Source organism: Schistocerca americana, chromosome 2 (genome assembly GCF_021461395.2).
Source record: "Schistocerca americana isolate TAMUIC-IGC-003095 chromosome 2, iqSchAmer2.1, whole genome shotgun sequence".
NCBI lineage: Eukaryota > Metazoa > Arthropoda > Insecta > Orthoptera > Acrididae > Schistocerca > Schistocerca americana.
The window spans coordinates 710,909,640-710,936,156 of record NC_060120.1 but is presented as its reverse complement, the minus strand read 5'-3'; the positions used below and the strand labels follow the sequence as shown (position 1 = coordinate 710,936,156).

The window sequence follows — 26,517 nt, the reverse complement described above, 5'->3', positions numbered from 1 at the left end:
TTTGCAGTAATGAAAAGTTGTTTATTTTATTTTTGTGAGACAAATAGAGTATATGAGGTCTGTTTAAAAAATTCCAGAACTTTGTCCACAAAATTTTTATGTACTTGCCTTTTACTTACTATGCATGGCCTCTATTGAAATAATCTCCTCCACAATTGGTACGTCACGTCACTCCCAACACCATTTCCACTCCTGGAAGCAGTCGTGGCAGGCCACTTGCCATGTGTGAATTTTCTTTTATCTTGTCTGTCATTGCAAATCTTTGTCTTATCAACTAGCTTTTTAACTTTGGAATGGAGTGGTCATTTCTGGACAGTACGGAGAATGAAGCAGCAGTGTTGTTCTTTGTGCAGTAGTCATGCACCAACAAAGATGAATATGTGGGTGCTCTATCATAATGCAAGAGCCATGGATGGTCTCGCCGCGTTTCATGCCATATCCTTGTCACATTTTCTCCCAGACATCGCAACACATTCTGGTAGTTCCATTAGTTAACAGTTTGTCCCTGTGGGATAAATTCGTGATGAACTATCAGTATGGCATTGACATTTGATCTATTTGATATATATATATATATATATATATATATATATATATATATATATATATATATATATATATAAAAGCTTTCTTGACCTATTGCAAAGATTGAACTTAGCGTCAACATCATGACCATAGACCATCTTATCACCAGTTATGATTCTCTTAAGGGATATCTACATTTACACAGATACTCCGCAAGCCATAGTATGGTGTGAGGTGGAGGGTACACTGCACTACTCGTTATTTCCTTTTCTGTTCCACTAGCAAATAAGAGTGAGGGAAAACAGACTGTCTGCATGCCTCCGTATGAGCCCTGATTTCTCTTATATTATCTTCGTGGTCCTTGCGCGCAATGTATGTTGGCGGCAGTAGAATCGTTCGGCAGTCAGCTCCTAATGCCGGCGCTCTAAATTTTCTCAATGGTGTTATTCAAAAAGAATGTCATGTTCCATCCAGGGATTCCCATTTGATGTTCTACAACATCTCTCTAACACTTACTTTTGTTCGAACCTACCGGTAACCAATCTAGCACCCCGCCTTTGAATTGCATCAATGTTTTCCTTCGATCCGACCAGTTATGGATCCCAAACACTCAGCAGTACTCAAGAATAGGTCGCGCCAGTGTTCTATGTGCAGTCTCCCTTACAGGTGAACCACTCTTTCCGAAAATTCTCCCAATAAATCAAAGACGACCATTCGCCTTTCCTACCGCAGTTCTCACACGCTGTTCTCACCTCGTATCACTTTGCAGTGTTATCCCCAGATATCTCGATGATGACTGTGTCAAGTGGAACAATAGTGATACTGTATTCAAACATTACAGATTTGTTCTTCCTACTTGTCCCCATTAACTTACATTTTTCCACATTTAAGGCTAGCTGCCAGTCATCACACCAACTGGAAATTTTGTCGAAGTTGTGCTGTATCTTCCTACAGTCACTCAACTTCGACACCTTACTGTACACCGAGACGTCATCAGTAAACAACCACAGATTGCTCCCCACCCTGTCAGAGAACAACAGGGGTTGTATCACACTTCCCTGGGGCACTCCTGACGATACCCTTGTCGCTGATAAATGCTTGCCATTAGGACAACATATTGGGTTCTATTATTTAAGAAGTTTTCCAGCCACTTGCATATCTATGAAATTATTCTGTATGCTCTTACTTTTGTTAACAGCCTGCAATGGGACACCGTGTCAAATGCAACATTTCCTTCTCATGTGCGCAATTGATAAGCTCTTCACAGATTGCAAGGCTAAGGTCATTGTGGTCTTGACTCAAGAGCTGTAGGACGAACTTGGTGGCTACTCAAAGCTTTCCAAGATACTGTGTCAGGATTTCATGACATGATCCAACTGAAATGTTACATTCTTCTCTTGGACAGTCAATTTTTGATTGGCACACACAATTCGTTGACATTCCTGACGTGAACATTGTCAGTAAATGTTAAGGACGCCCTGAATGAGGGTCATCTTAACTTTCAATTGATCATTTTTAAACCACGTGAGCCTTTTGTAACACCAAGTATGGTTTAAGTTCGTATCACCATTATCACCTGCATCATTTGGTGTGTGTCTCTGCAAAGGTTTTCTTGAGTTTCACGAAAATTTTAATGCAGACGTGTTGCTCCTCGAACCCTGCCATCTCAAAATTCCTGAACAGCGTGACACAACATTCTACTCAATACAGCACTGAATGGTAACTAACAGATATACAGCAATAGGTCTTCCTGCAGTTGCACATTAAATACAGGTGTGTGTGAAGGATGTCAGTCACATTCCGCTCCAACACACCAGTGACGTGAAATGACAATTGTTCCGGAATTTTTTTGAACAGACCTTGTACAAGTAAAAATTTAGAAAACTTCGTAAACCAGTTGACATATTTGATATGCAACGATGAACTATTTGTCCTGTTATGTTTATTTTCAACACAGTTATAACTTACCGAACCCCAGTAAATGAAAATGGTACTTACTGTAAGGTCGTATTGTGGGATGTATAGGTATGTTAAAAGCTGTACTCGTTGACTGATTTATGAGATATGTTTTGTTCAGGGGGGGGGGGGGGGGATGGGATGGTTGTGTAGTTAAGTTGATAGTATACTCTTCGAGTACCAGCATAGGAATTGTTATGGTGAACTGAGACGCAGGTACCAAATTGACTAGTGCATCTGAAATTAATCTGGTAGCTATCTACTAGATGATTTTTCATCAATTTTCTTCTGTTGTAGGTAAAGGTGCTGTATGTAAGGAATCTCACGCAAGACTGTTCTGAAGAAAAACTGAAAGAATCATTTGAAGCTTATGGAAAAGTGGAAAGAGTGAAGAAAATAAAAGACTACGCTTTTATCCATTTTGAAGACCGGGAAAATGCAATAAAGGTGAGTGCCATAAATATATATGAGCAGTAATAATTGAACAACCTTTCAGTTGATCAGTACTTCACATTTGCGGTATGCAGCATTGTTTGAGACATAGTTAGTGCCTGTGTTAAATTACTTCATGCCAGTAACGGATGCTATTTTGCAAAAGTTCAGTCCTATCTTTCCAGTTTCCTTGATCTGTGCTCTCTATAAACAGCAAGTTTTGTATGTTTCTGAATCTAGAATCTAAAATATCTAGTTCGGGGTTGCCGCATATTCTGGTAACAGGGAATATCAGGGAAATATGAGGGAAACTTCAAGAAAATTTGAAGGAAAAAAAAAACACTGGAAAATCACATTTTTGTCTCAGTAAATGAAATGACTTGTTTACTGAGGTGTCGTGCACTGTCGCTGGCTGGGTGCAGCTGAGTATGTGTGCGGCTTCCCTACTCCCTCATTACTGCTGCTTAGCCCCCTTCCTACCACTCCCCTCAGCGGGCAGGCAGTATTGCCACCACTTCTTGTCGCTAGTCTAGCAGCTGCCAATGAGATGCATGATGAATGGTTAGTGTAGATCTGTTTCTCAGAGACTGTAGAGCAAAAGCTGTGGCCGAAAATGGTCTTTTCTACGTTTCTGTCTGTGGCTCAGCAATCGTCTTTATGGTGAGTTGCTACCTATCCTCATTATTATTGATTCTCAGAGTATTTGAACAAGTTATCTGTTGCATGGATTGATCACCACAGTTCATTTCATTGACATGCTGTCTGTGGCTCATGAATAGCTAGCCACAGAAGTGCTTTCTGCGATGGGCCAAAACTGCAGGCTGTTTTTGCTGGTATCTGTAATGGATTGGGCCTGCCAATCTGAAGCCATTCGATTCCCACTAACGTGCAGGCCCTGCCCGTTGTATCTAGTCTCACCAATCTCGTTACGGGCTGGGTCTGCTTGTGCATGACTTATTGCAGCAGATTTTTATGGTTTATCCATGGACCCAGAACTCAATAGGCCAGAGGCCAGGGGTGATGGATTTCAGGAATTGCGACTATCTCATTGCAAGTACATTGTGCAGTGTGGTGTTTTTAAAGGCATTTTATTTGTTCTAGCAACTTTAGGCACTTCAAAAGTAGTTTCTATGTTAGAATGCATGGACGATAAGAAGAAAATTTTGTCATTTGCTAGTGGTTTGTACATTATGTACTCACACATTTCTCAAAAGAAAAATCACACAATACCTGTAAGATATAAATATTACACAGTGGGCAATAACCGACAGTAGTGTTGATAATAGAACCAACATTTTATTGGCGGTCACCTACAGTGTTGGTTTACACAATTCTTTCCTGGCTTATACACTTACTTCAAGAGGCCTACTTTTTTGAGGTTATTTCTGAAATCAGTGAAGGTATTTTAAACCTGTCCTGTGACTCCAAGGAAATTTGTATTTTTGTCGCCAAATATGTTGTTTTATTGAAATAAAATAACGTCAGTGGTCTTAATGAAATACATAGGCCATTTGGCTTGCTTTCTCCATCTAAAAACAGTTCATTACAAAAGATGTTGATGTTAATACTTAAAATATTTTGCTCATATCAAAAAACATCGTCTGCTTGCAAGTTTCTTTTTTCTTTCTTTTTTCCCCTCATTTGCACTGATCTTTCTTGTACCATAGCTGAAAAGACAGATTGTCAACTTATGTCTTAACTTGCCCTTATCTCAGAATTGGTCAGGGAAAAATCCTATTACTAGTCTGGAAAGCAGGGTATTTCACATGGGGAAACTTGCGGTAACCCTGTAGTCCTCAAATTACTGTGTGTAGAGTGTTTGCGTATGTAGAAAATGTGTTACTTATGTGCTAAAATCATGATACAGTAAGGGATATTTTCAAAAAGTTTTGAGAGATTGAGGTACCACTGCAGTTGACCCAGGTAAACTGAAGGAACGCTTTTGAAATCCTTGTGTAAATATGTATGTATTGGCCATTTCCCTAGAGATGATCTGCTCTTATCATACCATTTGGTACTAACTCTGTATTATTTATGACGGTGTCCATTGATCCACTGATGCATTAAACTGTCCAATAAAAATCAATCTCTCATCCAGTTAATTTCGTGCATGTTTGTGTCGGTCCTAGCAAATTTGCTACTGTAACAATGGAACCTGAAACTTCAGTTGTGGAAAAAGCCGCAAAATATTTGCTCTGTCCAACAACTGATTTGTACATTTATACTTCATAACTAATTTGTTGTGTTACGGATAAATGTGATGGATAAAGTTACCATTGAGCAATATTTTTTTCATTTCTACGGGGAATCAGAATAGAAAGTATTTATACCATTTGCCTCTGTATCTGCTTTATGTATATCTTTCTTGTTTTAATCAGTCTGTGTATTCATACACAGTTTTCTTATGGAGGGGGGAAGAAAATCATCTGAGCCTCTTTGCCAGATAACATTGTCAAACACTGGAAAGTCCATGTTGGAATATCATAAATATTGAAAAGGACTGATTGCTACCCACCTTAAAGATGACATGTTGAGTAGCTGATGGGGCACAACAAAGTACTGTTACTCATTTAGCTTTCAGCCAAAGCCTTTTTCAGACATGAAAAAAACACACACACACACACACACACACACACACACACACACACACATATTTGACTGCTATCTCTGGCTGCATATGCCAGAATTCAGTTACTAACAATTAAAGCAAGCAAATTATGACACTTTAAGAATTCCAACTAAAATCTGAATCTGAGCTGTAGTGCTTGTGGGAAGTTCTCACTGTAACGCATCGTAACCAAATGGAAAGTTCATATGACAACTCATTATAATGAAGCTTCTGTGTCTTTGTTGATTTATATTGTGGCTCCCTTACTAATTAAGCTTCCATTTAGTAAGCTGTAGTCAGCTTGATTGAAACTGTAATTTGGATGTCTCAGTAAAATCGACATTAATATTCGAAAAAATGTTTGCCTTTCTTGGAGTGCTGAAATTGTCTTGTGATGTGTGGTTTTTACCCCCCCCCCCCCCATTTTTTGTATAGAAGTTCTGTTAGTTTAAAAATAAGCACTTTCATAACTCTTTGCAGAGAACACAAATGACATGTATTTTCGAGAGTATATTTCATTTTACACATTTTTAGATCTTGTTGTGTGGTTCTTCTGTTCACTTTTGAGTGTTATCTTTTTATACATTTTTAAGGCCATGGAGGAACTGAATGGAAAAGAAATGGGGGGTTCTGCAATTGAAGTTTCATTGGCCAAACCCCCATCGGATAAGAAAAAGAAAGAAGAAATTCTACGGGCCAGAGAACGTCGCATGATGCAGATGATGCAAGTCCGTGGTGGATGCTCACCATCACACCCGTCCATGTTACCTCCAGGTGTGATGCCCATGAGGGGCCCTGGAGGACCGAGAGGGCAAGGGGGGGCAGCAGCTGCATCCTTGCGTGGTCCTATGGGCCGTGGGGATTACGGTAAGTTAGCACACATACCTTGTCATTTTGTTTCTGTTCCTGCAGCTAGATCATGCCTTTGCAGCAGTGGGCGAATAATTAACAGGCTGTTACTTCATATTTAAAATATCATTTTAGGTCAGAGGTTTAGTGGTCACATACCTCGCCACATGTGTTGGAGAACACACAACAGGACCTTGTGATCTGTTGTATAATATATTTAAGTACGGTTGAAAAGCTTCTAAAGTGCATAATATGACTCAGTCTTCGAAGTTCAAGCACTTTAACAGACTAGGTACTAATTTCTTCAATGCTGTTGGGTTGTTCAATTTTGGATAGAACAAGTCATTGTGAAGCATTTTGCTTTTAGGTATTGCTGGTTTCGATAAAGGTTTCACCAGTGACAAACAAGATTTCAACACTTAACCGAGTAAATTTGCATTCACAATGCCATCAACATCATCCCCCCCCCCCCCCCCCCCCCCCCCCAAAAAAAAAAAAAAATCATTTCCATTTAATTTTTGAGGGAAGGAGGGTACTGTTTGGATAATCCATCTTCACTTGAAAGGTAAGAAGGAGACCATGTGACAAGTTTAAGAATGTTATGACTAAAGCACACATTTTTTGGAAGTGGAAGGCATTTTCTCTATACCTGCTGATAACATTTGGGCCTTCTTTTGTGTCTGAAGCTTTCAGAAAATTGTAGCATCCAGTTGAAAATGGAGTTTGTATTATTGTACCTTCTGGCAGACAAGTCTTCGCAGTTTCCCTCTCAAATAATTGTTCTTGCTTCTAAAATAGGCTGTTGAGTCATTAGTGTTCACTTTAATGACAGGTAGCACTTGTTCTTTTTGGAGGTCCAGTTTTGATTGGATTATTTTGCTGTTAGCTTTCTTTTATATTCATTTACTAAAACAGTAAAAATGTTGGAACGATTAATACATTATTGGACATACTCATAGGTAAGGCTTATACACCACATAAACTAACGTACATACAACTGAAGCCTATAGACTTACTTATTGTTTCTAAAAATGCAAATACATATGTATATTAATGCACACAACTTGATACTGAGAGTAACTTCAAAGTTACTCCTTCTACCTGAGTAACATACACTACAGTTGGTCCCTTAATCTCCCCACTTCACCCAATAACACAGAGCACCAGAATGTGGGGGGTAGGTGGGCTGCTGTCCACTGTGTTGGTTCAGCTGCTGGACAAGATGATGGTATGGCTGTTGGTTGGGGAGGGGGTGGTAACTTCAGGTGATGCCTGCATGGATGTCTCCAAATGTAGTGAGACTTGTGATGTCAGTGTTTTCTTGTAGGGAGTGAAGGTAGGGCCCACATTGGCTTGACCTGCTCAATAGAGACCTTTGTGGTGTTGCTGTTTTGAGTTTCTTGATCATGTGACATCGTCACAATGCCAGAAGGGTCTAGAGTAAGGTGGTTGGAGCGCTGATTTGATGAGATTTATGCGGAATATGATGTGAGTACAGTTCTCAAAAACTTTGTGGATCAAAATAGGGTGTTCGCCTTGCCACAAAGCAGCCAGTTGACAGATCTTGCCATTTGGTCTTGGAGTTGCTGTAGGCACTGTGACAGTTCTGCTGTGGATGGCACTGCTGCGGGTGCGAGATGGTCAGCTAGAATGGGTAACAGCTCCCCATACACCATTTTCTACTAACGATGCCCCGATATCCAGCTTTAATAAGCAAACTTGGTAAGTGCCAATGAACAGAATATTTAAAAGCTCATAGCTAACTGAACCTGTTAAATACTAATAAAATGAAGTCACAGGTCCCATAAAAGCAACATGTAAGTTCCCTAATCACTCATAGTAAGTGTAAATCAACAAAATTATTTATAAAATAACCTGGAAACCTCATCATTAAGTCCTAGAGATATTTCTAGACTGAATATCAACTAGTATAGGTGTTACAGTTCGTGCAGTGTCGGGCAGTTATTCAAAGTCAAAATTAAACTTTCCTTGAAGCTAAACCACTCAGTTACCCTGAGTCATTAAAAGTTGAACAAGATATAAAATACAAAAAAATGCAGTGTAATATTCATCATTGGATTGTACCGGCATTATTTTAAAGCTGACAAATAAAAGAAAAACCATTCATGAACCAATGAAGATTAAAAGAAATTGTAAATACAAAAATATATGTAATACATACAATGTAGTATAATAATTGTGTTCCTGATAAAATATTAGACTTAATTATAGCAGCAGCAAGTTACAATGTTGCCTTAACTACTAGTTACATTCAAGGGGTTGCCAGATAACCAAAATGTGCAAAATATTGTATAACTATTGACAATTGAAGACTTGAGATAGGAAAGGTTCTAAGCGACAAAACATGGATATGAGGAAAATGAGTTTTAATTATGCTAGATATTAATGGTCAAAATTGCACTATTAATGTATTTTATTTGAAAGTTAAGCATAGTGTAGATCTGTTGTAATATTCGTGAAAATGTACTGAAAGTGGAAATGTGATGAAAAGCTCTAAGTGCCATAGTTCAATACTGAGGAAGAAGATAGTAAAAGTTCATTCTGCTGTTGTAAAAGTGTTTGTGGTCATTATTCATAAGCTATTGCATCATTTCAATCAAATCTTTCTTCTCTTCTTCACAAAAGTGGCTTATAACATTCAGGGCAGGTACTTTCTCTTCTTTATGCCCTGTACTTGCACAGCCTTTTCTCTAAACAGGGATACCTTCCCAGGCCTCAATTTCATTTAAGCATCTCCTGGTCTTAACTACATGAGGCTTACGTTTGTCGAACTATAGCCACTGTGCTCTAGATATGTTTAGATTTGCTGTGCCTATATTAGAATCTGATGATGTCTTGAAATGTAAGTAGTCAGATGCATTCATGTTACTGACAGTAAATGAGGGAATGAATACGTAAATTCAAGTAATATCTTTCCTGCGAAAGCTCATCCAGCAAAGGAGGTAAATCGCTTTACTGATCGCTAACTTACGCCGTGATTTGTGCATGAGTTGTGCTTGCTTGTATGTTTCTCTTTTGCTGATGAAGGCGGTGGCCGAAAACTTTATATAAGTATCTTTTAATAGTGCATGTCTGCAACTTAATGTGTGATGAGTAAGAATCCGTCTTCTTCCTACATTGTTGATGCTCCTACCGGGAGTTTCCATTGTTTGATTTTGACAGTAAATGGCTTTATTTGTCTTGATTGCTGTATCACATCCTCCACATGTTCTGGAACGACACATTTGGTAACTGAAGAATAAGTAGTCTGTCCAATTATGGTGTAAGTTAGCAATCAGTAATGAGACTAACCTCCTGTGCTGGATGAGCTCTTGCAGGAATACATTTATTACTTGAACTTCCATATTTATTCCCTCTATTTTCAGTTTTTTCCTCGTTTCTGCCACAACACCTTCTCCTTTAATTCATTGTTGTTGTTGTTCCCCCCACCCCCCTTTTTGCTCAAACTGTTAAAAACATCTGTCGCCTCTGCTATTTTATCTAACATAGAAGAGTAATCATGCGGAACGTAGAGCCTTAAATATGTTAACAGCAGTGGCATGTTAAACAACATGCCATCTGTTCATTGGATTGGGTACTACATTGTATTTGTGACAGTTTGAGCCTTTTTGAATTTTGCAGGGAGATCTCATTTCACACAAAAATTCAAAACTCTTACTATTAAGGTACTTGGAGCCTTTTTTTGTTTCAAGTCTTAAATTGTAGGTGTGATTGCCTTGCTCGTGGTAGTATTGGAAACTTGCTCCCTGGAGGCTGCACACTTAAATTCATGCTATGATAAAATTAAAAGTCTAAAGGAATTAACTCTTTAACTCTATCATAGAGAAAAACAGATTAATGTAAATATAATGTAAGTGTTAAGAGACAAATGTAAAATGAAGCAGATGTTCAATCACCTGAAGTTGGCTTACACACCAAGGAAAGAGTTCCAAAGTTTAGCTATAGCTACAGCAGAAATCATATCATATAGAAGAAAGAGAAGAATGTATCATTTTCCAACCGGTATTAAAAAATTAAAAATGTATTTTCTTATGTGGCATATCACAGTATGAGAATTTGCTGCATATGTCCAAGAACTGCCAGACATCTCTAACAGCACTTGTCGAGAATAGCCACATATTGACAACAGGCAAGGAACAGGTAATTATTCAGTCAAATTCTAATGGATATTACTGTTTTCTGCCAGAACACCACCACCTTATTTCCTCATCCCTCTGCAACTGGCATTGCTGTACAAGGAACACACTCCACTGATTGTTCCACAATGCTCCTTGGTTGTGGGCATTCTGTTGGAACTGTGCTGACCCCAGAGGGAATCTGGAGTGATCTGCACATTGGTTCCCAAAGGTGTTTTCAGTGAGTGGTTTTCCCTTCGTGCCACATCGGAAGCAATAATGGTGTGGACGCAAATGACCTCAGTGATCAGCATTTGCAACATTTATGTACCTCCAGTCAGGTCTCTTACATAGAGTGGACCATCTTCATCCAATAACTCCTCCCAACCCCCAGTAGTGGAATACCACTTTGTCTTGTTGGGTTTTCTACTTGACCAACTTCTTACTGGCCATGATTTGTCTCTCCTCAATGATTGTACTCCTACCCACCTTTCCAGCTACTGATTAACAGTCTATTCTCCCAGTATCACGGCTTTCCTACATTGGTCACCACATAACAATCTTTGTAACAGTGAGCAGACCCCATTCCGGTAATCCTGTAGCTTCATCGCCATTGTCAGATGGGCTGTCTACCACATTGTGTGCTTTGAAGAGTCGGATGGCATTTGTATGCTTCGGCTGTTACCTTCATCCCCCACTGTCAGATTGCATTGTTGAAAGTGTGCAAGATGTCTCCAGTGCAGTTTCCCCTTTCTACAGGTCCCTCTCCATCACTGGATTGTGCCATGGTGGACCAAAGACACTGCATAGATCTTACAGACAGCTGAAGAGCCTTGCAATGTTTTAAGCAACATCCTTTGCAGACCAACCTCATCACTTTTAAGTGGCTTCATACTAAGGCTCGCTATCTGATTTAACACATTAGGAAGGAATGCTGGGAATGATAATGTCTTCTCTCTGGAAATATGTGTCGGCTCTTGCTGACTAGCTGGCAACCCACGTTGCAAAGGCATTGGTGGAGTCTTGTGCGGCTGCCTTCTGGATGCACAAGTGACGAGTTGAAGACATCCCCCCCCCCCCTTCCCCCTCTTGGATCATATAATGAACCTTTCAGTGACTGGGGATGGATTCAGTCTCTTTTCTAGTCTCATGGTCTTGAGCCCTTATTAAATTCATATTCAGATATATTATCATCTTACTTTCACCATTGGCTCCATCTACCCAGGATCTTCCCTTCACAATGGTGAGACAGTATCATAGTTCCAACACTTCAGGCAAAACCTCAACATCCACCAACAGTTTGGGCCGATTAGTCACAGCTGACCATGTGATTAGTATGGAAATAGATTGTGGTATGCTTTCTCCAAATGCCAGCACCTCATTGCAGTCTTTTTTGACCTACATGAGGCATATGACACTGCCAGGCACTATCATATTTTAGTTACCCTCCATGACTGGGATTAGTATGGAAATAGATTGTGGTATGCTTTCTCCAAATGCCAGCACCTCATTGCAGTCTTTTTTGACCTACATGAGGCATATGACACTGCCAGGCACTATCATATTTTAGTTACCCTCCATGACTGGGACCTTTCAGGCTTCATACCAGTTTTTGTCACTTTTTATTCCACTGGTTGTTCCAGGTCCAAGATGGTACTTTATAGGTCCAAGAGAACGATGCCATGCAAGACTCTGTGCCGAGTGTCACACTTTTCCTCATTGCTATCAATGGGTTAGTGACTTTTTTCTTGCCACTGATCACCTCCGCAGAGCTATGTTGATGACTTCTGCATTTGATATAGCTCCCACTCTCTAGCCTTGGCTGAACACCATCTCCAAGTTACTATCCAATGGGCTTCTGCTTGGAACCCTTCCCAAGGTTTCTGCTTCTCTCCTGGAAAAATGCAGATCATTGTACCACAGTCCATCCTGGTCCAGATCTCTGCTTGGGTCTGAGCACTTGGACATTGTTACACAATCCCATTTTTGGGACTCCTCTTTGACAAGAAGCTGATCCATATTCAACAACTAAAGACCAGTGCATGCAAAAACTTACAAGATTTCTTCTTTCTTGCCCACATCTCTTAGGGTGTTGTTATGCTGCTCGTCATTCGCATCTACTGGGCTGTGGTCCACCCTTACTTGGACTGTGGTTACCAGGTTTATTACTCAGTGGCACCTCAGCTTTGCTATTATTAGACCCAGTCAATCATCATGGAGTTGGACTAGCCATTGGTGTCTTCTGGATTAATTCTTTAGTCTCCTTGTCAAAGTGCGATCTTTTGTCTTTAGTTACAACAGTGCCAACCCTTGCACACCTGTGTGATCACCTTTCGACAGTTCCTTAATATTCCATTATATCCTATTCGTTTTGCATACTAGGGGCATGAACCCCTTGACGACAACCTCTGGATGGGATAACCAGTTGATATGTGCCTCGCAGCCCTTTGCCATGACCTCCACAGTGCCTCATCACTGAGTACTACTCGTGTTTCCTTGCAACACCACTCCTCATCTTTGTTGAATTTAAAGTCTCAGTTGTCCCCATGACAGTTCACCATCTGTTCGTTTCAGTTTTTCAGGAGTGTCAGGATGCTACCATCATTTACCTCAGTGGCTCTAAAATCATGGATAGGATGGATTTAGCTTTTACATCTCCTGTCAGCCAGGAACATGCAGTGTTTTTATGGTGTAGCTGATGGCCATTAACAGACATACCTTGACTGGGTTTTAATATATAACAACCGAGCGAGGTGGTGCAGTGATTAGCATACTGGACTCGCATTTAGGACGACGGCAGTTCAAACTCGTGTCTGGCCATCTTGATATAGGTTTTTTGTGATTTCCCTTAATCGCTTCAGGCAAATGCTGGGATGGATCCTTTGTAAGGGCACGGCTGGCTTCCTCCCCCAAATCTGATGGGACCGATGACATTGCTGTTTGGTCCCTACCCCACGTCAACTGACCAACCAACATACCATGATTAAAAAGTACATTATGACCACCAACCTGCTATAGATACGAACCATTCCAGGCGATAGAAGGATCACCTGGCCCGGAATGACTGCTAGTCAGACACACGCATGGTGCATTTAGTATCATTGAGCGTGCTGTCCGTATGTAGAATGGGCAGGGCACACAAATTATCTGAGTTTGACTGGGGGCAGATAGTGATGGCCCAGAAGCTCGGCACCAGCATTTTGGAAACTGCACGGCTTGTCAGGTGTTCAAGGAGTACTGTGGTGAGTGTCTTCAACAGATGGCAAAACCAAGGTGAAGCCATGTCCAGATGTTGTGGGGCCACTGGCTCATTACACGTATCGGCCACATAGGCGAGGAGACTGATAAGACAGGACAAGTGGTGAACTGCGGCAGAACTAACATTAGAGTTTAATGTTGAGCAGAGTTCAAGCATGTCTGAAAACACAGTGCACTGAACACTTGTAACGATAGGCCTCCACAGCTTGTGCCAATGTCAACACCATGACATTGACTACTACGAGTGAAATGGGCACACGACCATTGGTACTAGACGTTGGTGCAGTGGCAGAGCATTGCATTATCTGATGAATCTTGATAGCTTCTTCATCATACTGATGGCTGGGAGCGAATCTTGTCGCCTTCCAGTAGAACAGTTCTCATTGACACATGTACTGCGGAATGGAGGCGAGCTGTCGGCGGCGCCATTGTACTCTGGGGAAGATTCACGTGACCACCCATGGGTCCAGTGGAGCTCATACACGGCACCATGGCGGCCAAGGAGTATCGTACAATGGTTGCAGACTTTGTACACCAATTTATCACACTTGCATTTCTGTCTGGGAGTGACATAGTTCAACAACATAATGCGCCATGTTGCAGGGCCAGGATTGTGATAGAGTGGTTCGAGAAGCACAGTGGCGAGTTCCAATTGGTGTGCTGGCTCTGCAGCTTGCCAGCTGGGATGTGATTGAATGCAGTGTCAGAGCTCATTGCCCCCCCCCCCTCCCCCCCCTCCCCCCGGACACACACACACTATCTGAATTTATGGGGATTAGGTGACTTGGTGTGTGCAGGTGTGTTGCTAACTCCCTCCAGCAACCTGCCAAGGCCTCATTTCTTCCATGCCATGAAGTGTTGCCACTGTTATTCATGCCAATCATGGACATATTGGCTATTAGATAGGTGGTCATAATGCTCTGGCTGAACAGTGTATAGTGACACAGTGGGCTATCGCCATGCTTTTATGGATGTTACTGTTGTCACCCAGGGATACGTGCTATTCATGACCCTCTTGATGAACATAATCATTCTGCCTGCTTGTTTTTCTCTGGGTCGCAGGGCATGTGGGTTATCCCAAGAAATGAACTGCCCAATTAATTGGATAGAGAAGTGATTACCCCCCCCCCCTTCCTCCCCATTCGCTTTGGCGATTCCAGGTGCACCTGCAACCAAGGTCTCTGCTCACTTGGAAGTAGAATGTATGGTGGGCTGCTGTCCCTCAAATAAACACCGCTCTATCAAGACAAGTGCTGTGTGGCAATCCATTGTTGTATTTCGCCTCCGCATTGGTCATACTAGACTGCTCCATAGTTTTATTTTGTATAATGAGCCACCCCCACATTTTGGTTGTGGAGTTTTACTGGCAGGTGCTCAAATTCTTTGCATCTCATTTTGGCAGATGACTCGGAGAGAACTGAACTGATTCTCCATTTTCTCTGTGACATTGTTCTTTAGTCTCAGATATAAAATATATGAAACTACCTTCGGGGCGGTGTGTGCCAGAGGATTACTGTGACTTAGATTTCATATAAATTACACCATTTAAACAACCAGGCCGTGAGTGAGTGCATATTAATTTGAGCACATTCGCAGGAAATCTTAAATTGTTACGTACATTACAAATAGACACAAGATGGGAAATGGTCACCAATCCGAAAGTTGAAGCAGATGTAAAAACAAAAAATTATAGTTAGATATCATACACTGCTAGCCTCATATAGAGCAAGAACATTTACAAATGTTTCCTTAATTTTTTATGAATTTTTGAAATTAGAAAATTTTAATTTTTTGTCAAGTTTGGGGTTAATTATCTCAGGTGGGACTGAAAATAAAAATCTGATTTTTGCACAGTTTGTACACCTATATAATAGCATTGTATTGTAAAAATTTCAACATTGATATCTGACTGTGAACAAAGGTATGAATTTTTGAAAATGAGATAATTCACATTACTCTACAACTGATCTTATGGCTGTAGCCTATCCATGTGTGATATTGGTGTAATATAATCAATTATTATTGAAGTAAGGTAATGAATTTTACACAAAAAGTGGTAACATCACTGAAATTAACATTTATATTATTTTGACATACTTAAAATAAATATTTTCAATTAACATCCTTAGAGATGCGTCTGTTCCTAAATCTGGTGGTGAATGTTAAGTACACTTATTTCTTCAGACAGATTCTGCAGTATAGAATAAGACCTCCCAGTTGTTGTGGTTAAGTTCAAGAACTGAAAGTTTGCTTAAAACAATTTTCATTGATATCCGAACTTTGTCACTAGCAGATTTCTTGAATGATGTTCTTGGGCCACAGGGTGCTAAAAATGCACAAAAACACCATTGTTTTCCAAACTTATTCTTCCAACCTCTGTAAGCCACCACTGTCCATCATTCATACATGCCACTATGTCATTCAACATTAAAGACAGAGATGTAGTTTTACTGACACAATGATCCTCATAAATTTCAGTTTCTGATGTTACATAACATTGAACCAAGTTTTCTGCACTGCCAAGGAATTTGTGGAAATGCCTGGTTCCTTTTATTGCTATACAGTTTTCAAATCTGATTTGAAGTGTTCTTTTCATATGCAGAACCACTTCTTCTTTCTTGATCAGAAATTGGGTAATCCCGTTAATATTATCCTTGCAAAAGACATAAATGTCCTGTACTTCTTATACTGACTACCACTTCCATCTGAATAATATATCGGCTTCTGAACCTTGGGAAAATTTTCTTTTATGTAATTTATTACATACTTTGGAAACACGTGTACAGCCAAAGTGTTGTACTCCAAGTAGTCGCTAATAATGCAAATTGAAGAACTGCAAACTTCATATTTCGCATCTTTAAAGTAGAGAGTAAATCAGCTAGCACTATGTATTCAGTTTCATGAAGTTGTGTTTTTTTTTGTCCTTCAGAAACTTACTTTGGATTTTAGAAACATAGTGGTGACTTTCCAGTTTTTGTAAGTTATCGATTAAAGATTCCAATTACTCTTCCTGAGATTTAACCATTGTTATCATTTTTGCCCTGTCAGTTGTGACCCACCGTTTGAAGGTAATACTGTCTGGCATTTCTTCATCATATTCGTGAAACAATTCAATAACGGTTTCCTTACCAGGGCATTTATTACACAAACTCATCATGCAGTCATAACTGTTAGTGTTACAGACCATGAAATGTAGTAACTCCTTGTAGTTAAGGTCACTGAGTTTTTCACCCGCAATCATCAGTTTGACGTTTTGATGATACAGGGTGTTTCAAAAATGACCGGTATATTTGAAACGGCAATACAAACTAAATGAGCAGCGATAGAAATACACCGTTTGTTGCAATATGCTTGGGACAACAGTACATTTTCAGGCAGACAAACTTTCGAAATTACAGTAGTTACAATTTTCAACAACAGATGGCACTGCGGTCTGGGAAACTCTATAGTACGATATTTTCCACATATCCACCATGCGTAGCAATAATATGGCGTAGTCTCTGAATGAAATTACCCGAAACCTTCGACAACGTGTCTGGCGGAATGGCTTCACATGCACATGAGATGTACTGCTTCAGCTGTTCAATTGTTTCTGGATTCTGGCGGTACACCTGGTCTTTCAAGTGTCCCCACAGAAAGAAGTCACAGGGGTTTATGTGTGGCAAATAGGGAGGCCAATCCACGCCGCCTCCTGTATGTTTCGGATAGCCCAAAGCAATCACACGATCATCGAAATATTCATTCAGGAAATTAAAGACGTCGGCCGTGCGATGTGGCCGGGCACCATCTTGCATAAACCACGAGGTGTTCGCAGTGTCGTCTAAGGCAGTTTGTACTGCCACAAATTCACGAAGAATGTCCAGATAGCGAGATGCAGTAATCGCTTCGGATCTGAAAAATGGGCCAATGATTCCTTTGGAAGAAATGGCGCCCCAGACCAGTACTTTTTGAGGATGCAGGGACGATAGGACTGCAACATGGGGCTTTTCGGTTCCCCATATGCACCAGTTCTGTTTATTGACAAAGCCGTCCAGGTAAAAATAAGCTTCGTCAGTAAACCAAATGCTGCCCACATGCATATCGCCGTCATCAATCCTGTGCACTATATCGTTAGCGAATGTCTCTCGTGCAGCAATGGTAGCGGCGCTGAGGGGTTGCCGCGTTTGAATTTTGTATGGATAGAGGTGTAAACTCCGGCGCATGAGACGATACGTGGACGTTGGCGTCATTTGGACCGCAGCTGCAACACGGCGAACGGAAACCCGAGGCCGCTGTTGGATCACCTGCTGCACTAGCTGCGCGTTGCCCTCTGTGGTTGCCGTACGCGGTCGCCCTACCTTTCCAGCACGTTCATCCGTCACGTTCCCAGTCCGTTGAAATTTTTCAAACAGATCCTTTATTGTATCGCTTTTCGGTCCTTTGGTTACATTAAAACTCCGTTGAAAACTTCGTCTTGTTGCAACAACACTGTGTTCTAGGCGGTGGAATTCCAACACCAGAAAAATCCTCTGTTCTAAGGAATAAACCATGTTGTCCACAGCACACTTGCACGTTGTGAACAGCACACGCTGACAGCAGAAAGACGACGTTCAGAATGGCGCACCCACAGACTGCGATCTTTCACATCACTTGCAGCTCCATCTGTTGTTGAAAATTGTAACTACTGTAATTTCGAAAGTTTGTCCGTCTGAAAATGTACTGTTGTCCCAAGCATATTGCAACAAACGGTGTATTTCTATCGCTGCTCGTTTAGTTTTTATTGCCGTTTCAAATATACCGGTCATTTTTGAAACACCCTGTATAAACAAACACATTTGGAGTGTGTCCCTGAAGATCCAGCCAAAATAGACTACTTAGGGTGGAGGTCACAAAATTTTGACCTTCCAAATTTGCATTCAGGATGAGAGTTTTTGAAAGCTACATAAAGTTCATTTAAATTTGACAGCTCTAGTTGTTTCTGCTTTGTTGCTTTAACTTTATTTATAACAATTCTTTTCCTATCTTTGCAACCTGAGCACGTTCTACTGTTTTCATAATCTTCAAAAAACTGCTGGATCTTTTTAGTTGTTTCTTCACTTATACCTACTCCTTTCTTCTTTCCTAAAACTCTAAGAATGCCTTGCTCTTCCACTAATTTTTGGGTTAGTTTAACCAAACAATGAGAAACGTTGAATTCATGAACTATGTTTTTCTTTTGCCCATGAATCAGGGAACAAACTTAAAATTTTAACTTTTATCTTCCTTAGATGTCAATAAACATTTAATTTTTCTATTAAGCTCAAATTTTCAGTGTCAGATGACGCTGGTGGTACGTTTTCTTCTTTTTTAGAAATAATGTTGGTAGCCTATCTGTATTATTATAGCATGATTCCAAGTCTTTTCTAATTTTGTCTGAAATTTGTTGTACCTTATTTTCAATAGCTGCTTTTCTTTTTCTGCTACTTAATTTTATTATTTTTGAAGCAGGAGGTACATCTAACTTAGAACAAGCAAAATCCAATATGCTAACAGTTTCCTCATTAGGAATATAAATGTCATTAACAAGGTTACATGACTCTGGTTCTGGATTCACAACAAATATTTTGGAGTAACCATTTGGGCACAGGGAATTTCCAGGAATCACATTACGTTTCACTTGAGAAGGTGTTTCACTCTCACATAACAAGGACAAATGTTAAGTTCAGTTCCCTCAAACCCTTAGTAATAGGCTATTTATGAGCTTTAAGTGGATCACAGCACTTTCTTCCAAAAATTCTTCTCATGATACTCTCACACTGATGTTAAAGAAGAAATTACTTGAAATTTAAACAAAGTTTGTCTAACTAGATCAAAGTCATTGACATTTTTCAAGTTTTTTGGAACTCAACCGTATTGTTTTGTGACACACTTCACGTGCTATCTGTCCAACAGAGCACTGTTCATCCATGTTATTGCATTCCAGTTAATCTCTCAGAATTAATTACAAATTACACACAGAACGAAGCACATAACACATTCTAGACTCTCGAAGTATGTACATCCACTCTATTAGAGGTTTCAGAACAGACTGACGACGACAATGCCACACACAGGAATAATGTCCATCTTTATTGACAATAAACCTAAACATAAATGGGCATTTTTATTACCATAGAACAAAAGTGAAAGCTCCTATTGGTAATATGTCACAATTAAATTTTATTACAATAAACCATTTAATTAGGCAACAGCCATAAGATGAGTTGTAGAATAATGTGAACTATTTCCTCATTTTCAAAAATTTATATCTTTGTTCAGTTAAATATCAATGTTGAAATTTTTACAAATTAAGGAAACGTTTGTAAGTGTTCTTGCTCTATATGTGGCTAGTAGTGTATGATATCTAACTATAGGAAAAAATAGACACTCATCAATCACTCCTTGTCTGTTATTTTTGGGCCTAAAAATGGATTTTTGAAAATTTGGATACCAAACTTTGGAGGTCATTTTGATTGGTTATTTTTGAATTTAGGGTATTTTGTGTAATACACAATATTCTAGAGGACACTTTTCTAAAAACAATCATGCCAATTGCAATGTTGTAACTTAACCCATTGCAGAGATATTTAAACTTTTGCTAATGTCTCCAGACTGAAAAATTGTCACGCGCCTACAATAAAAATGGCCGCCATCCAGTAAAGGTGCAAGATAAATTATTATTTTTAAACCTGTTTTGAACTTGTCTAATATAGGGCATTCACATATTTAAAAAAAATAAAATAAAATAAGCAACCATCACTGGACCACTTCATACGGCTTGACCCTAAGATGATGATGCAACTGTGACATTTTCTCAATCTAATGTGCTTTTCTGTTTCACCAGTTTGTACAGATGCTTGAGGGAACTGGTCGGTATAGGCATTGTGTTGGCATCATTTACGGGCCATTGAATGATAAGGCTTACATTTTTATGAACAAAAAGGAAAGGCACAGATTTTTTGAACGAAAAAGAAGTGTATTCCTTGTTCAGGATAAACATTGGTTTGTGAAGTCTTATCCAGTTATGGCACTCGTAAGAAGATGTTAATTTCCGTATTGAAACAAAGTTCAAGAAAGAAAGACTAGGAAAGGAATTATGTCATTGCTGGCTGTAAATCTGTTGGAGTGAGTGTCTGGCCTGAAACTGACACTTCAGGTGGTAGTCAGCATTTACCACATGATTTCGCTCCAATGTTCCTTGTTGGCTACCAAGAATGTGTGCATGGTGGACATGTTCTCAGCAGATCATGTTCCACATGAACAAACAACCTTTCCTTCTGATAATATAGGGCACAATAAATTGTACTCCAACATCACAGGAGAATATTAAAATGAAAAATAAAATACAGATTTCTAAATACCAATGAGATGGCTTATAGGTGACCTGAACAGTTGAAATACATAGTCTTGTTTCTTCAAGGTACAGTGCTCTCAAAAGCAAAATTACTTTGTTTGCAGTAGTTGCATGTCTTCAGTTATCAAAGAAATGATTTTGGTAGAATAAAAAATGCAAATCTTCACCATAATGATTGCTTCTGCAAGGGATGTGCCCAAGCTTCCCCTCGACTCCAGAAGTCAGAACTTCCAGTTGACATTGCATGCCTGGCTGCAATAGTTTTGAAATGGGAATTTTACAAAAGGCGTAAGTTTGAAGTAGAAAATTCAAAAACCAAGATGTTGAATAGAAGTGACAATGTTAGCCAGACAGTCAAGAGTATTTGTTGCCTCAGGCACTTTCTCTGCTTACTGTGAAGGAATTGTATGAGGTATGTCTTCTGTGAGGAGGGTTAGTGCAGTTTCCTAGGAACACTGTGTAACAGCGAAGAGTATTCAGGATGTGGCAGCTGGAAACATCCCAGAACTACTTTTCAAGTAATTGTTGGAGGTTTGGACAATCTTTAAACTGAATCTTTCACGTAATGTTCAGTTACTCAGTGCGCTAAGCAAGCCACATTTATCAACTGATTACGATGCTGAAAAGAAATCATGACAAGTATTTACTTAAGTGATGTCTACACAATTACTCCAGAACTTAAAATTTTTGAGAACAGCTACTCAAGAAAAGATGTCAAAACAACTATTTTAAAAGGACATTAAAATCTTAAAAAAAGAAAAAAAAACAAAACCAAAAAAAACATTTACTGTTAAATATGTAAAATGTAGAACTCTCAGGCATAACAAGAGTTACTTCCCCACTCTCCACGTAAGCCATGCTGCTGGAAACCAAGAAGCAGGCAACTTGAAATTTTAAGATTTCATATGTTGAACCCTAAATCAAAAGAAGCTGAAAAGTTGATTTGTGGAATGATAGCACTTCAAGAAATTGGGTTTAACTTCGGTGTCTCGACAAATAAAAAAAGTTTATAATATTTATCACACAACGTATATGCCTTTTTACATTTTATCATTTGGGGGGGAGGGGGGGGGGGGCCTCGTTTCGATATCATGAGCCGTGTTTGAAATATAAAGATTGTTATGACCAATGATTCCTGATGTGCAGAAATTGACTGGATGCAATGTGTGCAAACTTTTGCCAGATATAAAAAAACCAATAACTCAAGTACAAAATAAGAGATCATTCTGCTTGTCGTTTTAAAGAAAATTTGGATGTTGTATCTATATTTCATCCACAGCAATGTATGAGCTAAAATCAACCATATGCAAAGTTTCTGCAGTGTGTTTTTACCTTTGCAATCTCTCTAAAATTTCATGCAATGTTTTATGTAATTTGATGCAGCGAGACAACCATGATGAATAATGAAAAGAAAATTAGTTATTTATTGAACGGAGATCTCGGGCTGTAACATGTGTGAAAATCAGTTTGTTTCCACCTGTTTCCTTAAAGTCAGTTTACAAGTATTTCATTTTGGGCGGAACACAGTCTCAGCACAGCATTTGGTGAGTAGTAAAGCCACAACAAAGCTGCAGTCAGCATTAAATGCGGAGAGCACATCGTAGTGGCAAATGGGTTAAGAAAAACCAGCAAATCAATTGTGCTGCCTCTGCGTGACTGATTCTTATCAAACCACCTCTATTACATCCATAATATTTACTCTGTATTGTCTACATTTTTAGTTTGACATAGGAACTGCCCTGACTCATAAACAAGTTGCTAGTTATGTGTGGGCTCTCAAATGTTATTACTAAAGCTAACCACTACATTGAGCTCATCATCTGAGTTACTTTTTAATTGTTTGAAACGTGTTCATTTTTAATTTAAATAGCTACTTGTTTTAGGAAAGCAGAACTGTTTCCATATTGCTCTTCTGCTGGAGTCATTGAAGCAAATTCAACAATTTTTTTTTATTTTTTTTAATTATAGGAAATGTTAAATGTAAAATACACGTGATAAAATAAAATGGGTTTCTTCTCACATCCTATTTGTTTTTGCAAGTTTTCTAGTAAGAAAATAAGTCCACTTCCACTGTCTCTTGCTGTTATTTCTTTGCTATTTGGTCATTGTTATCTTGTTCACTGCAACTTTCAAATACTTGAGTAATTTTGTGGTCAAGTTTGTTGAAAACCGGAGTAATTTGCTCCAATGTGAAGTTGTATAATGACTGCTATGTGCTGTGCCCCAGTGAGAGAGAGAGAGAGAGAGAGAGAGAGAGAGAGAGAGAGAACAAGTTTATTTTTGATTCGAGGTGCTGCTGATAGAAATTCACTCATTTATGAGTGAATTTATCCCCTCACACCCAAGGGTGTAGGATCTTTAATGTTCAACAGGTGTGGCAAACATTTTGTTGAGATTTTATCATTGTTACTAGACTCCTGTCTAATGCCTAAACTACATGAGTATGTGCTTGGGCTTCTGTTTCAAATGGTTAAGAAGTATTTGCTGTAGCAATCTGGGCACGGATGTCTAGTTCTGGAAGGAAGCCTCCATTTTAATAACACTTCACACATGGGGGCTTGAAGGTAATTCAGCTTGGCTGCTGCAGAGGTGTTATTTTGCTGTATTATGGTATTTTTGTTTTTGATGTCCTTTATTTTTAATGTGGAATTACATTGTTCTGCCGTAGAGTATATTTGCTAGTGTGTGTGTGTGTGTGTTACTCTTTTGTTATGCAACTAGTTATGTGTTTGTTTTTTCTCACTTCGAACAAAAACCACTTTCACTGCATAGTCAGAGTAAAAATACATTGGAATTAATGAACATATACTACTTTAGCGTCAGCACATCGTACATACACTTCACTAAGTATGCAAGCATTCCTGGTTTTGAATCACATGTGACATTGGAAGCTTAAGAGATTGTAATTTGTTGAGTGACATTGTTGTTGGAGCTTGTGAAATTTGTGGATGCTGACAAAGACTTGCCATATAAGAGATAGTGAAAAGTTAAGTTGAATGTTTGTGATAAGTTAACACTGTGTAGCGTAACATGTCACAGTTGTTCTCTTGCAGTATGCTATGAATTGCACTTTGAAAGTACAACTTGCAGCGTGACCCAAAGTTTCAGCTTGTTGCTCCCTAACTCCATAATGGCTCTTGTGCTGTTCTGATAGACAATTCCAAGATGCATAGCAGAAGAGCCTTTGTGGACTTTGGAATAGAATTCATTTACTATCTGCTAAGTATATTGCCCCAAAATCCTGTTACATACTCACTGACAGCTTCTAATATTGTCTGTTGGCACTGTCGGGAAGAATGTAATTTTTCTTAGCTAGTATTCGAACTACACTTTTTTGGGGGTAACGTGTCTGCAGTGTTAATGATGAAAATGTTTTGAGATGGATGGAATGTAGATGCAGAGTGCACTAACAAATTGCATGAAGCTATTGTTGACCTTCAGCACCATTGATAAAACAATTCACATAGGCTACATAAAGTCGATATTTTCTCTCTTCTAATAAGGGAAAGCACACATTTTTATTATTGTGGATAGATGTTGCTGCATGTTTGCATATTTAGTGTAGGAGGAAGAAAACTGTGGGAGTGTTAGTGTCATAGTCTAATGCCTGCCATCCACTGATGAATGTAACCAGTTCATTGTGAGAACGTGTTAAGAGCGATTTCAACTGTCAGGCTTAGTTTTAAAAATTATACATACCTTGACAAACTTCATCTTTGCCAATATTTATGTTCAGAAAATGTAATGGCGTAGGACAGTGTTATGCCTCTTCGTACGCCACTGAGCGTCTATTAACACGTGTTGCTTTCTTTAATAGGGAACGTAGTACACTGCACCACCAGGCTCGATATTGTATACACTCTAACTTCGTTAACACAAATCTAAATCTGAAGGGACCAAAAAATAGAGTGTTCATGTTAAGAAAACTTTGTGTTAAGTGAAAAACCGATGTTATTACGTGTATGTATACGGAAATGCAGTAATACACTACAGTATCAGTCACTTTACATTACTGTAGAGTTAAAACACTATAATGTGACTGCAAAAGTGCAACTACTTACAAATTACACTATTTTCTTGGAAAAAAATTGAATTAAAGTTCACTGACGTTAACAGGAAGGAAAATATCTTGTAATTTCACAACCAGTTGTTGTAACTATTGTGTTTGCAAACTCAGTAGCGAGACCTGTGTGTGGAACCTATTTGTCAAGGACTGTAAATATCTCCTGATGGGTAGGTGGAATGGTATTTGTATTCTCCATCTCATCAGTTTCTTCTGATTACTCTTCTTGCACCTCAGTCACAGCTTTTGGCACATCAGATTCTACAAAGCACATACAACAACACTGTTTATGTTAATGAATTCCTCAAAACTAACCCCAGGATTCACAACGTCTTGCAGAACTACCCATTCATTAACTGAAGTGGCATCATCTAGCTCGTGGCCACTTTTAGTAGTGTTATATCTCCAGGCTCTGTTAAAGAACTTCTGTATATAATGTGGCGACATGGAGTTCCAGGCTGCTGTGATGGCTTTTATTATGTCGTGCAGACTCCAATTTGGGGTTGCAGTGTTGTTTCCAGCAGCACGAATTGCAGCTCTTACAAGCGGACTTCGGGGAAGATCAGTTTGGATTCCGTAGAAATGTTGGAACACGTGAGGCAATACTAACCTTACGACTTATCTTAGAAGAAAGATTAAGAAAAGGCAAACCTACATTTCTAGCATTTGTAGACTTAGAGAAAGCTTTTGACAACGTTAACTGGAATACTCTCTTTCAAATTCTGAAGGTGGCAGGGGTAAAATACAGGGAGCGAAAGGCTATTTACAATTTGTACAGAAACCAGATGGCAGTTATAAGAGTCGAGGGACATGACAGGGAAGCAGTGGTTGGGAAGGGAGTAAGACAGGGTTGTAGCCTCTCCCAGATGTTGTTCAATCTGTATATTGAGCAAGCAGTAAAGGAAACAAAAGAAAAATTCGGAGTAGGTATTAAAATTCATGGAGAAGAAATAAAAACTTTGAGGTTCACCGATGACATTGTAATTCTGTCAGAGACAGCAAAGGACTTGGAAGAGCAGTTGAATGGAATGGACAGTGTCTTGAAAGGAGGATATAAGATGAACATCAACAAAAGCAAAACAAGGATAATCGAAAGTAGTCTAATTAAGTCGGGTGATGCTGAGGGAATTAGATTAGGAAATGAGACACTTAAAGTAGTAAAGGAGTTTTGCTATTTGGGGAGCAAAATAACTGATGATGGTCGAAGTAGAGAGGATATAAAATGTAGACTGGCAATGGCAAGGAAATCGTTTCTGAAGAAGAGAAATTTGTTAACATCGAGTATAGATTTAAGTGTCAGGAAGTCATTTCTGAAAGTATTTGTATGGAGTGTAGCCAT

General features: G+C 39.2%; 1 protein-coding gene across 9 annotated transcripts in view; it reads left to right on the top strand.

Annotated features, from left to right (window-relative positions):
* The window catches only part of LOC124593724 (heterogeneous nuclear ribonucleoprotein R), a 119,137-nt gene that overhangs the window by 70,661 nt on the left and 21,959 nt on the right, over window positions 1-26,517 (top strand). For all 9 annotated transcript variants that reach the window (XM_047132043.1, XM_047132040.1, XM_047132045.1 and 6 more), the window contains exons 7-8: window positions 2,779-2,928; window positions 6,115-6,388. In XM_047132043.1, coding sequence (XP_046987999.1) covers window positions 2,779-2,928; window positions 6,115-6,388 — 424 coding nt within the window. The remainder of the gene's footprint in view (window positions 1-2,778; window positions 2,929-6,114; window positions 6,389-26,517) is intronic.